General features: G+C 41.4%; 1 protein-coding gene across 8 annotated transcripts in view; it reads left to right on the top strand.

Moving 5' to 3' along the window:
• The window catches only part of TRDMT1 (tRNA aspartic acid methyltransferase 1), a 104852-nt gene that overhangs the window by 35903 nt on the left and 55877 nt on the right, over positions 1-13072 (top strand). The window contains exon 1 of one of the 8 annotated variants that reach the window (XM_061436140.1): positions 3574-3850. The exons of 3 other annotated variants lie outside the window; for them this stretch is intronic. In XM_061436140.1, coding sequence (XP_061292124.1) covers positions 3702-3850 — 149 coding nt within the window. In that variant the 5' untranslated portion in view covers positions 3574-3701. 4 more of the 8 variants (XM_061436139.1, XM_061436149.1, XM_061436144.1 and 1 more) reach the window with 4 other exon arrangements.

Here is a 13072-nt window from a genome sequence, read left to right as displayed (position 1 = left end):
CTTGTGATTCATCCAGCCCAGCATTTCGCATGATGTACTCTGCATATAAGTTAAATAAGTAGGGTGACAATATACAGCCTTGTCGTACTCCTTTCCCAATTTGGAACCAGTCTGTTGTTCCATGTCTGGTTCTAACTGTTGCTTCTTGACCTGCATACAGGTTTCTCAGGAGACAGGTAAGGTGATCTGGTATGCCCATCTCTTGAAGAATTTTCCACAGTTTGTTGTGATCCACAGAGTCAAGGGTTTTAGCATAGTCAATGAAGCAAAAGTAGATGTTTTTCTGGAACTCCCTTGCTTTCTCCATGATCCAACGAATGTTGGCAATTTGATCTCTGGTTCCTCTGCCTTTTCTAAACCCAGCTTGTACATCTGGAAGTTCTCGATTCATGTACTGTTGAAGCCTAGCTTGAAGGATTTTGAGCATAACCTTGCTAGCATGTGAAATGAGCGCAACAGTACGGTAGTTTGAGCACTCTTTGGAATTGCCCTTCTTTGGGATTGGAATGAAAACTGACCTTTTCCAGTCCTGTGGCCACTGCTGAGTTTTCCAAATTTGCTGACATATTGCATGCAGAACTTTCACAGCATCATCTTTAAGGATTTGAAATAGTTCAACTGGAATTCCATCATCTCCACTAGCTTTGTTTGTAGTAATGTTTCCTAGGGCCCACTTGACTTCACATTCCAGGATGTCAGGTTCTAGGTGAGTGACCACACCATCTTGGTTATCTGGATCATTAAGACCTTTTTTGTATAGTTCTTCAGTGTATTCTTGCCACCTCTTCTTAATCTGTTCTGCTTCTCTTAGGTCCTTACCGTTTCGGTCATTTATTGTGTCCATCCTTGCATGAAATGCTTCCTTGATAGCTCCAATTTTCTTGAAAAGATCTCTAGTCTTTCCCTTTCTATTGTTTTCCTCTATTTCTTTGCACTGTTCATTTAAGTAGGCCTTCTTATCTCTCCTCGCTATTCTCTGGAACTCTGCATTCAGTTGTTTATAGCTTCTCTCTTCTCCTTTGCCTTTAGCTTCTCTTCTTTTCTCAGCTATTTGTAAGGCCTCTTTAGACAACCACTTTGCCTTCTTGCATTTCTTTTCCTTTGGGATGTTTTTTGTCACTGCCTCCTGTACAATCTTACGAACCTCTGTCCATAATTCTTCAGGTACTCTGTCTATCAGATCTAATCCCTTGAAACTTTTAGTTACCTCCACTGTATAATCATAAGGGATTTGATTCAGGTCATACCTGGATGGTCTAGTGGTTTTCCCTACTTTCTTCAATTTAAGTCTGAATTTGGCAATAAGGAGCTGATGATCTGAGCCACAGTCAGCTCCTGGTCTTGTTTTTGCTGACTGTATAGAGCTTCTCCATCTTTGGCTGCAGAGAATATAATCAATCTGATTTCGGTGTTGGCCACCTGGTGATGTCCATGTGTAGAGTCTTCTCTTGTGTTGTTGGAAGAGGGTGTTTGCTATGACCAGTGCGTTCTCTTGGCAAAACTCTATTAGCCTTTGCCCTGCTTCATTCCGTATTCCAAGGCCAAATTTGCCTGTTACTCCAGGTGTTTCTTGACTTCCTACTTTTGCATTCCAGTCCCCTATAATGAAAAGGATATCTTTTTTGGGTGTTAGTTTTAGAAGGTCTTGTAGGTCTTCATAGAACCGTTCAACTTCAGCTTCTTGAGTGTTACTGGTTGGGGCATAGACTTGGATTACTGTGATATTGAATGGTTTGCCTTGGAAACGAACAGAGATCATTCTGTCGTTTTTGAGATTGCACCCAAGTACTGCATTTTGGACTCTTTTGTTGACTATGATGGCTACTCCATTTCTTCTAAGGGATTCCTGCCCACAGTAGTAGATATAATGGTCATCTGAGTCAAATTCATCCTTTCCAGTCCATCTTAGTTCGCTGATTCCTAGAATGTCAACGTTCACTCTTGCCATCTCCTGTTTGACCACTTCCAATTTGTCTTCCATGGACCTAACATTCCAGGTTCCTATGCAATACTGTTCTTTGCAGCATTGGACTTTACTTTCAGCACCAGACACATCCATAACTGAGTATTGTTCCCACTTTGGTCTAGCAGCTTAATTCTTTCTTGACCTGTTCATAATTGTCCTCACTCTTCCCCAGTAGCATATTGAACACCTTCAGACCTGGGGGAAGACACAAGGGAAGCCATTAGTACAACTCAATTTCTCCTAACAATAGTGAATGTGTGTGGGACTTCTCTGGCAGTCCAGTGGTTAAGAATCTGAGTTTCTAATGCAGGGGGCACAGGTTTGATCCCTGGTTCAGGAACTAAGATCCCACATGCCTTATGGCATGGCCAAAAATAAATAAATAAATAACATTCGGTGGTAATGGGAACAATAGAAAAACACTTCACAGTGAGACCATTTCTGCTCCTCCCAATATCTGTGTTTTCTTAGTTTGTAATTGAGCTTCTAACAATTTGGTGATTAGATCATCTTGGAGAAGGAAGGCCACAGCACTTGAAGGGCCATAATTGTAAGGGAAGAGGACCCTAAAAGGCCTTCCTGGATTAGACCTCTTCCCCCATAGCCTCTGCTTTAGCTCCTCTCTGAAGAACCCAGATGATTAGTATCTGATGTATATTATCTGAGTTTTTCAGATCCTGAAACTACCACAAAGTGGAAGAAAGTAACTACTTGATGATGATGAGCACTGGCTCCAGACCTTCTAGCACCTAAAGACTGACCACCATCAAACAATCTGAGAATGGTGCCCAGCCCTTACCTTGTCTTTAAAACTGCTTTGCTGAAACCCTTAGGAGAGTTCTGGGTTTTTGAACATGCGCCAGCTGTTTGCTTTGCTTCACCCTGCAATAAACCTTTTTCTGCTCCAAACTCTGACACTGTGCATCAGGCATGTGAAATTGCTTTCGATAACTTAAAAATAGTTCTAAGTTACATTAACAGCAGTTCCTATCTTGGGGCTATTTTCCAAGTTAAAATAGCTTGCCCCAGAGCTCCCCTGTATTAGCTCAAGGGGACCTCCGGGGCACCTGTGCTGGTTTCTGCCCCTGTAACTCTCAGATCTTCTCTGGGTAAGAGGCTGATTTAGTTCCCTCACTCAAGCTAAGGCCCAACCCCAGGCATGAGGTACATGTTCAAGCCTAATGGAAGAAGGGTTTGGACGCTTCTGGCTTTCAAAGAGGGAAAAGCAGCAAGCCTGAAAAGTGAGTGAGTGTGGATTCTAACCTCTGTTAATTGACTTTGAGGCACAGGCCCTCTAGTGTACCCAGGATTTTCTTTTTTCCTCTCAAGGTACTTTAGAAGGAAGATGGAGAGTAAATCAAGCAATGGAGTGGCTTTCATTCTCTTGGGATGCCTTGGTGCTTTCTGTCCCTTGTCCACCTGCCTACCCTTGCCAGTCCCTGAGCCCCAAGGCTGCCCTGTGAAGACCTGAGCCAGAGCCTAGGAAGTAAAGTGAAGTGAAGTCGCTCAGTAGTGTCCGACTCTTTGTGACCCCATGGGCTGCAGCCTACCAGGCTCCTCTGTCCATGGGATTTTCCAGGCAAGAGTACTGGAGTGGGTTGCCATTTCCTTCTCCAGAGGATCTTCCCAACCCAGGGATTGAACCTTGGTCTCCCGCATTGTAGGCAGACGATTTACCATCTGAGCCACCAGGGAAGTCCTAAGAGGAGGGAACTGAAAAGCCGCGGAACTAGAGATGAGAGAGCGGCGGGGCCGGGGGGAAGGAGGAGCCACGGGACCGGCAGGCCTAGCTCCAAGGAGGAGGCGGTGGCGGCGCGGGAATGGAGCCCTTGCGGGCCCTGGAGCTCTACAGCGGAATCGGGGGCATGCACCAGGCTCTCAGAGGTGAGACGGTACAGGGCGCCACTTCATCTGCGAGTCGGAGCTGGTCAGAGTTCGGGCTCCAGGGAGGGGCGGAGCGGCGAGGCACTAAGGGCGGAGACTGGAGGGGAAACGGTCTGTGGGGGAGGGGCGGGAGAGTTGCTCGGTTGTCTTGGAAACCGCCCGCGCGGCGCCCCAGCTGTCCCTTGGGAGGAGACTCCCTTCCTCCGCCCGGTCCGAAGGGCGGGAGGGGTACCTGCTGGGAGTCGTGATCCGCATGGCTTGGCTGTAAAGTCGAACCAAAATGGTGCCTACGGAGCGGGAGGGGCGAACCCCCTGCCCTGTGCCAAACCCCAGTTCTGAGTGAGGCTGTCCCCGAGAGGCCTGGAAACTCGGTCCTTTACCCTCGAGGAACTCACACCTGGGGAGGGGAGGACGCTGGGCAGGTTCCTGGTGGTGAGGGCTTGGATCTTCCAAGTGATAACTACAACGCGAGGTAGAAGTTAGTGAACACTAAGTAGAACCGAAGGGGAAGTCTGGAGAAAACAATCCTAGTCAGTTGTGATGGTTGAAAAGAAACATTTTGTTACTTCTGGTCTAGATACATTTAGGCTCCAGAAGACTGAGTTCAAACTTCGTTGAAATGTGACCTTAACATTTTTGAACCTGTGTCTTGGTTTTACAATGTGACAAGTTATTTCTTTCAGAGATGAAACGTTAGGAACCTTAAAGAAAAATTGTTTAAAATGTTTAATAATGCCTGGTACATTGTAACCACTCAAAATATTATAAATATTGTCCTCATGTACCTCTTGCATTTTGAGGTTTTAGATTTGTTTGGTGCTAAGTTGGAACTGCAAGGTTCATGTCGGCTGTTTGCACTCAGAAATGTTTACTGAACGAGCCCCTCTTCAGTTCCGGGTTCTATGCTAGGCACTGGAGTTGTAGAGTGACAAATAGACATGGAACGTATATGTTTATTCTTAAATTACTATGACGACCTCAAAACTGAAACCTCCCTTCTTCCCTTTTTTAGTACCAAGGGTAACACGAGACTAGTACTGTAAGATACGGACAGTATGTCTTAAGTTGAGCACGTAAATTTTCTAAGCATATATATTGAGTGAATCTAGAAGAGATTAGTGATGATTAAATTTTTATTACCAATTATTTGATGGCTCTCTGTGTTCAGTTCTCTATGTAAAGTAACAAAATTTACCAGCGGGAAAACAAAACTAGCATTCCTTGTGCTTTTAGTTAATTTTCTAAGATTGTCAGCATTTTACCCCCCTATCTTAAAGCCCCTTAAAGGTTACTTAGTGCTGTAATTCAGCCACTCCTTAAATGTTGGATGTTAATCCACCCCCCGCCCCCCTTTTTTGCAAGTTTAAATGTGCTGCAATTAATTATTGAGCATTAATCTTGGTTTTCTCTTTAGCATGTTTTCTAGAAGTCAAATTAATTAATGAAAGACTATGTGCTAGTTACTAAGTCAAAAATACTGAGAATTTTTGGACTTTTGGTGATACAGCAGGTTGCTTTTCAGAGAATTTGAGTGCCTCCTTCAACTACATTTTCTTCAGGATTTGTATTATCCATTTTTAACCTTTGTGAATTTGTTAGGGGAAGTTGTGTAATTTTAGTTTGTGTTTTTTGGGAGTTAATAAATGATTAGATATTTTCCCCCCTACTAGCCATTGCAACCTGAATTTGTCTATACATATTTCTATTACTACTGCTACCATCCCAAATCTAAGTTATGTCATCTCTCACTTAAAATATTAAAATAGTTTCCCAACTGCTCCCCTACTTTCTTCCACTCTGCTTCCTTGCGCCATCCTTTCTCCATTTAGCAACAAAGTGATCTCTTACCTGGTAAGCTGGATCGTGTCACTCCCTGGAGTCAGTGGTCTCCCTCTGAGGTTAGAATCACAGTCCCCTCTTCGTAAAAGGCCTGTGAGATCTAGCCTCCGTCCACCTCTTCAGCCTTATCTGCCAGTCTCGCCTGCTTCTCTTTTCCAGGCTTCCAGTTCTTCTTTCTCTTTGTTCCTCAGACCTTCAGAATTCCCCTTATGCTCTGGCCTTAGCTTTTGCTATCGTCTCCACCCAAGTGCCCTAACCTCAGGCTTTCATGCTGCAGCTGCATTTTGTCTTCCACAGCTCAGTAACATGTGGCTGCTTCAGAACAGCCTTCCTCTGCTGACCCTGGGATCCACAGTACCCCTCCTGTGGCCTCTCCACCTGGACGTTCTATCATCTTTTGACTTGAGGTTGGCATATTAGGGATATTGCTTCTTGTCTTTCAACATTCATTTATTTGATGTACTAAAATTAAATTTTTTTTCTGTAATAAAATACGTTGCTGTTTTCCATGGGGTTTTTATTAATATATAATAATGCAAACTAGTAACAATGGTGGTTAGCTGCAACAATTACTAAGGAGTTTTTATATGTCATTCCCTTCTCCAGTGGACCACATCCTGTCAGACCTCTCCACCATGATCCGCCTGTCTTGGGTGGCCCCATACGACATGGCTTAGTTTCATTGAAACAAGGCTGTGGTCCGTGTGATTAGATTCACTAGATTGACCACTTAAGTATTCTTGCCTTGAGAACCCCATGAACAGTATGAAAAGGCAAAATGATGGGATACTGAAAGAGGAACTCCCCAGGTCGGTAGGTGCCCAATACACTACTGGAGATCAGTAGAGAAATAACTCCAGAAAGAAAAAAGGGATGGAGCCAAAGCAAAAACAATACCCACTTGTGGATGTGACTGGTGACAGAAGCAAGGTCCGATGCTGTAAAGAGCAGTATTGCATTGAAACCTGGAATGTTAGGTCCATGAATCAAGGCAAATAGGAAATGGTCAAACAGGAGATGGCAAGAGTGAACGTCGACATTCTAGAAATCAGTGAATGAAAATGCACTGGAATGGGTGATTTTAACTTAGATGACCATTATATCTACTACTGTGGGCAGGAATCCCTTAGAAGAAATGGAGTAGCCATCATGGTCAACAAAAGAGTCTGAAATGCAGTACTTGGGTGCAATCTCAAAAATGATGGAACGATCTCTGTTCGTTTCCAAGGCAAACCATTCAATATCACAGTAATCCAAGTCTATGCCCCAACCAGTAACACTCAAGAAGCTGAAGTTGAACAGTTCTATGAAGACCTACAAGACCTTTTAGAACTGACACCCAAAAAAGATGTCCTTTTCATTATAGGGGACTAGAATGCAAAAGTAGGAAGTCAAGAAACACCTGGAGTAACAGGCAAATTTGGCCTTGGAATATGGAATGAAGCAGGGCAAAGGCTAATAGAGTTTTGCCAAGAGAACGCACTGGTCATAGCAAACACCCTCTTCCAACAACACAAGAGAAGACTCTACACATGAACATCACCAGGTGGCCAACACCGAAATCAGATTGATTATATTCTCTGCAGCCAAAGATGGAGAAGCTCTATACAGTCAGCAAAAACAAGACCAGGAGCTGACTGTGGCTCAGATCATGAACGCCTTATTGCCAAATCCAGACTTAAATTGAAGAAAGTAGGGAAAACCACTAGACCATCCAGGTATGACCTGAATCAAATCCCTTATGATTATACAGTGGAGGTAACTAAAAGTTTCAAGGGATTAGATCTGATAGAGTGCCTGAAGAACTGTGGACAGAGGTTCGTAACACTGTACAGGAGACAGGGATCAAGACCATCCCCATGGAATAGAAATGCAAAAAAGCAAAATGGTTGTCTGGGGAGGCCTTACAAATAGCTGTGAAAAGAAGAGAAATGAAATGCAAAGGAGATAAGGAAAGATACAAGCATCTGAATGCAGAGTTCCAAAGAATATTAAGGAGAGATAAGAAAGCCTTCCTCAGTGGTCAATGCAAAGAAATAGAAGAAAACAACAGAATGGGAAAGACTACAGATCACTTCAAGAAAATTTGAGATACCAAGGGAACATTTCATGCAAAGATGGGCTCGATAGAGGACAGAAATGGTATGGACTTAACAGAAGCAGAAGATATTAAGAAGAGGTGGCAAAAATACACATAAGAACTGTACAAAAAAAATCTTCATGACCAAAATAATCACGGTGGTGTGATCACTCACCTAGAGCCAGACATCCTGGAATGTGAAGTCAAGTGGGCCTTACAAAGCATCACTATGAACAAAGCTAGTTGAGGTGATGGAATTCCAGTTGCGCTATTCCAAATCTTGAAAGATGATGCTGTGAAAATGCTGCACTCAATATGCCAGCAAATTTGGAAAACTCAGCAGTGGCCACAGGACTGGAAAAGGTCAGTTTTCATTCCAATCCCAAAGAAAGGCAATGCCAAAGAATGCACTCAGGCACAATGCACCGCACAATTGCACTCATCTCACACGCTAGTAAAGCAGTGCTCAAAATTCTCCAAGCCAGGCTTCAGCAATATGTGAACCGTGAACTTCCAGATGTTCAAGCTGGTTTTTGAAAAGGCAGAGGAACCAGAGATCAAATTGCCAACATCCGCTGGATCATGGAAAAAGCAAGGGAGTTCCATAAAAAACAGCTATTTCTGCTTTATTGACTATGCCAAAGCCTTTGACTTGTGGATCACAATAAACTGTGGACAATTCTGAAAGACATGGGAATACCAGACCACCTGATCTGCCTCTTGAGAAACTTATGTGCAGGTCAGGAAGCAACAGTTAGAACTGGACATGAAACAACAGACTGGTTCCAAATAGGAAAAGGAGTACGTCAAGGCTGTATATTGTCACCCTGCTTATTTAACTTATATGCAGAGAACATCATGAGAAATGCTGGACTGGAAGAAGCACAAGCTGGAATCAAGATTGCTGGGACAAATATCAGTAACCTCAGATATGCAGATGACACCACCCTTATGGCAGAAAGTGAAGAGGAACTCAAAAGCCTCTTGATGAAAGTGAAAGAGGAGAGTGAAAAAGTTGGCTTAAAGCTCAACATTCAGAAAACGAAGATCATGGCATCTGGTCCCGTCAGTTCATGGGAAATAGATGGGGAAACAGTGGAAACAGTGTCAAACTTTATTTTTTGTGGCTCCAAAATCACTGCATATGGTGACTGCAGCCATGAAATTAAAAGACGCTTACTCCTTGGAAGGAAAGTTAGATAGCATATTCAAAAGCAGAGACATTACTTTGCCAACAAAGGTCCGTCTAGTCAAGGCTATGGTTTTTCCAGTAGTCGTGTATGGATGTGAGAGTTGTACTGTGAAGAAAGCTGAGTGCCGAAGAATTGATGCTTTTGAACTGTGGTGTTGGAGAAGACTCTTGAGAGTCCCTTGGACTGCAGGGAGATCCAAGCAGTCCATTCTGAAGGAAATCAGTTTGAATATTCATTGGAAGGACTGATGCTGAAGCTGAAACTCCAGTACTTTGGCCACCTGATGCGAAGAGCTGACTCATTGGAAAAGACCCTGATGCTGGGAAAGATCGAGGGCAGGAGGAGAAGGGGACGACAGAGGATGAGATGGTTGTGTGGCGTCACCGACTCGATGGACATGAGTGAGCACACTCCAGGAGATGGTGGAGGACAGGGAGGCCTGGCGTGCTCCAGCCCATGGCGTTGCAGAGTTTCGGACATGACTGAGTGACTTAACTACAGCAGCAATAGAGTACCAGAGACTCATAAGCAATAGAAATTAATCTCTCACATTTCTGAAGGCTGGGAAGTTCAAATCTTCATGATAGCATGGTTGAATTCTGGTGAGGGTCGTCTTCCAGGTTGCCTGCTCATCATGTTGTCACTTGGTAGAAGAGAGGGGAAGCAAACTATCTCCTTACTTTCAGGGCATTTATCCTACTCATGAGAGCTCTACCCTCATTCACCTACTTCTCATCCTAATGACCTCCCCAAAGCCCCACCTCCTAGCACCATCACACTGGGACGTGAAGTTTCAACATATGGATATGGGGGGAACATTAACATACAGTCCGTAACACCAGTCTCCTGTCTGTTTCTCTGACAAACAAGCATGTTCCCATCTTTGGACCTTTGCATTGTCTCTCTTTTCTGGTCTAGAAGCATCTTTTCTCAGATATGTCCCAGACCTGCTCCCTCATTTTCTTCAGGTTGCTGCTACTGAGACATCCTCTAACCAACCTACATACAAATATAACCAGGTTCTTCTTCCACACTGTCTGGCTTACTCTCCTTTATTTGTACCATAGTACTGTTCATGATTAGGCATAGTATATACTTATATACTTACTTATTTGTTGGTTGACCCCCCCACAACTAGAATATAATTCCATAATAGGATAGATTTTGTCTAGAACATCACTTACACATATTTGTGGAATGGATAGGTGAACAAGGGTCACGTTTGCCATGAACTCTATAGCTTAAAGTAGATATCATTATACTGTGACAAATTTAAGCTTAGGTATTAAGTCTGAATCATGAAGGTCTCTCTCTCTTTTTTGTTTTTTTTGGATGAGCTAAATCGGCACTTCCCAAAGTTGATCCATGGATAACATTTTAAAGGATGTGAAAAGGTGTTATGCAGGGTATAGAACAAATTGTGTGTGTGTGTGTGTGTGTGTGTGTGTGTGTGTGTGTGTGTATGTGCTGGAGAGTGACCAGTTGAATAGAAGCATAAAAAGTTTTTATGTGTGTGAGTATATGTGAAATTTTAATAGATAATAGAGTTTTTTCTCTGTATCACATGATAAGACATTTGAACTTTTCTCAAAATAATCACACCTATTGAGAATAAGTTGGTTTTAACTCAGTGTAGAATTTTAATCATATGTTGTTATAATCATGAGATATGGTAAAATTAATTGGAAGTTTAACTTTATTCCTGTCAAGAAATGTTATTTCTTTGTATGGAAAGTTAAAAAGAAGAGGTTGATATATGAGAGTATATCTGTGAGTGACTCCAGAATGATTATTATCATAAAGGTGTATAAAATTAATATTACATGTAGAATTTGGTATTTTTTGGTGTCTGGAGCCTTCTTAGGATTTCTTTTGGCTTTTTGCTTTGCCATTGGGAAATTACTAGGAGTATATCTGAAGCGTGATCTTCAGAAATAGTGCCAAACTGCTCTCATCCTCCCTAAAAGCAATATATATATATATATATATATATATATATATATATATATCTTCCTAGATGGCAGGAGATGCAGGTTTGATCCCTGAGTCAGAGAGATCCTTCTTGGAGGAGGAAATGGCAACCCAGTCTAGTATTCTTACCTGGGAAATCCCATGGACAAAGGAGCCTGGAGGGCTATAGTCCATAGGGTTGCAAAGAGTTGGACATGACTGAGTGACTGAGCATGCATGCACATCTTTGGAAAATAAGTAGATTGTATGTTGAGATTTTAAAAATACTATAAATACCATTAGTTTACCTGGATCAATAGTTGCTCTTACCTTTTCACTAGTTCTTTTCATTCTGGGACTTTTAATTACCACAAGCCTAGCATAACTCTTGGACTAAGGTAAAACTACTCCATTAGAGAGTTAATTATAATAGTTTTTCAGCATCTATTAGTGACTTTTGTTCAAACTCAATAGTGAATTTAATAATCCCTTTGTTCTCAGTGAATGAGACTTCATTTAAGCAACAAACATCATAGCCTTTTAGCGCATGCATGACCCTCATAGACTATGGCATGTTCCTTAATTATAGGTCAATATCAGTCCACAAAGAACCCATAATTCAAAGGATTTATACACAGTTCTAGTAGGAGCACTTGAACTTTAATATTAATAGATCAAATAAGAGATACTAAATAAGTAATTTTGCCTTATTTACATTTTGTCCTAAAATCCCTGAAATTTAGATGATAATAAGGTTCCACAGTACTTTTAATTTCTCTGCTTCTTCAGAAGACATTTTGTTTTTGTGGCCTCATTTTATTTTTGTTATTATTTTCTGAGTTGTTTTAAAAATAATTGTTGATTTTGCCTTAATGCTGATCATTTATCTCTACTTGACTCTCCATCCAATGAGATTTCCTTAAGTTAATTTTGATTTGTCAGAATATCAGTGACCAGGCTTGAAGAAAAAATATGTGAATCTATAATGTTACAGTTTTTTTTTGTTTTTTTTTTTGTGTGGGTTGGCATTTCAGTATTTGGCTAGGGAAGCATGCTTGAAATCCAGAGATCTGTTTCTCATAAAAGGTTGTCTTTTGCATTTCTCCCATGATTGTATCATCAAAGGGCTTGTGATTTCATCAAAACCAAAACCCAAACATATATACATATGCCCTTAAATACATATTTGTCATAAATTCTTCAATGTAATATATTCATTTTCCCTCCAAAAACTATACTTTGGAAAGAGGATATGGCCTTATATTATAGTTCTCATGAAGGGTGCTGATATTCTTCAACTACCTTATTTTAGTTTGAACAACAAAGTAATAAAACACTGCTTGGAAAAGTTACATTAGCTTGAAAAAACTTAATACCCATTTAGGATGCTTGTTGGGGTCACTTGAAATTGGTGAAAAATGTTACAGCCAAATTTAAAGATTTAGAGCTAATTTTGGGGAAGATGACCTTACAATTATAAGTATTAGATATCATTGTAAACAAACCTTCTAGAAATTGCATTACAAAGCAATACACTATGGGGTTACTTTGTGGAGATCACAAATAGCTAATGGGTAGTTGTGGTTGGCATAATATTTCCAGTGACATCATCATGCATGGACTCAAACAAAGTGCTAGATCTTAAGTAACTTTGAAATTGATGTGCTGTTGAAAATTGTTAGATAACTTAAAAAGTGGCTCCATGGATGGTAAAGACCGTGATTTCAAGATGCATATTGAATAATCTTGTTTCATGAAATTTGAGTGGACAAACCAATGTTTCTAAATGAACATAATAAGAAAGTGTTATTTAAAATGTTTACGTAACTAAATTAATAAATTATATAATATGAAGTCATTTCCTTTCATCGTCTGTATTATGGAAATGGCTTTACCTCTCATTTTGGCTAGTCTTATGTGGAAAATGGGCAACTGGCTTTTATGCTAGTTGTCATATTTGGGCACATATGTACAATATTGCATGTGTGTGTAATGTAGATGAGTATGGACATAGAAAAAAGTCAGGAAGCATGCACATTGTCCCGCTTTCAGTGTTAGCTTCTGGGGTGGAGTGGGGCTGAGGGTCTTGCTCTCCAGCACACATCAAGCACATCACCACTTCAGTGCTGTTGAACTTGCTGTTCCCTCTGCCTGGCACCC

Source organism: Bos javanicus, chromosome 13, assembly GCF_032452875.1.
Source record: "Bos javanicus breed banteng chromosome 13, ARS-OSU_banteng_1.0, whole genome shotgun sequence".
Taxonomy (NCBI): domain Eukaryota; kingdom Metazoa; phylum Chordata; class Mammalia; order Artiodactyla; family Bovidae; genus Bos; species Bos javanicus.
Note: the sequence above shows the minus strand (reverse complement) of the source record. Positions and strands in the feature narration are given on the sequence as shown.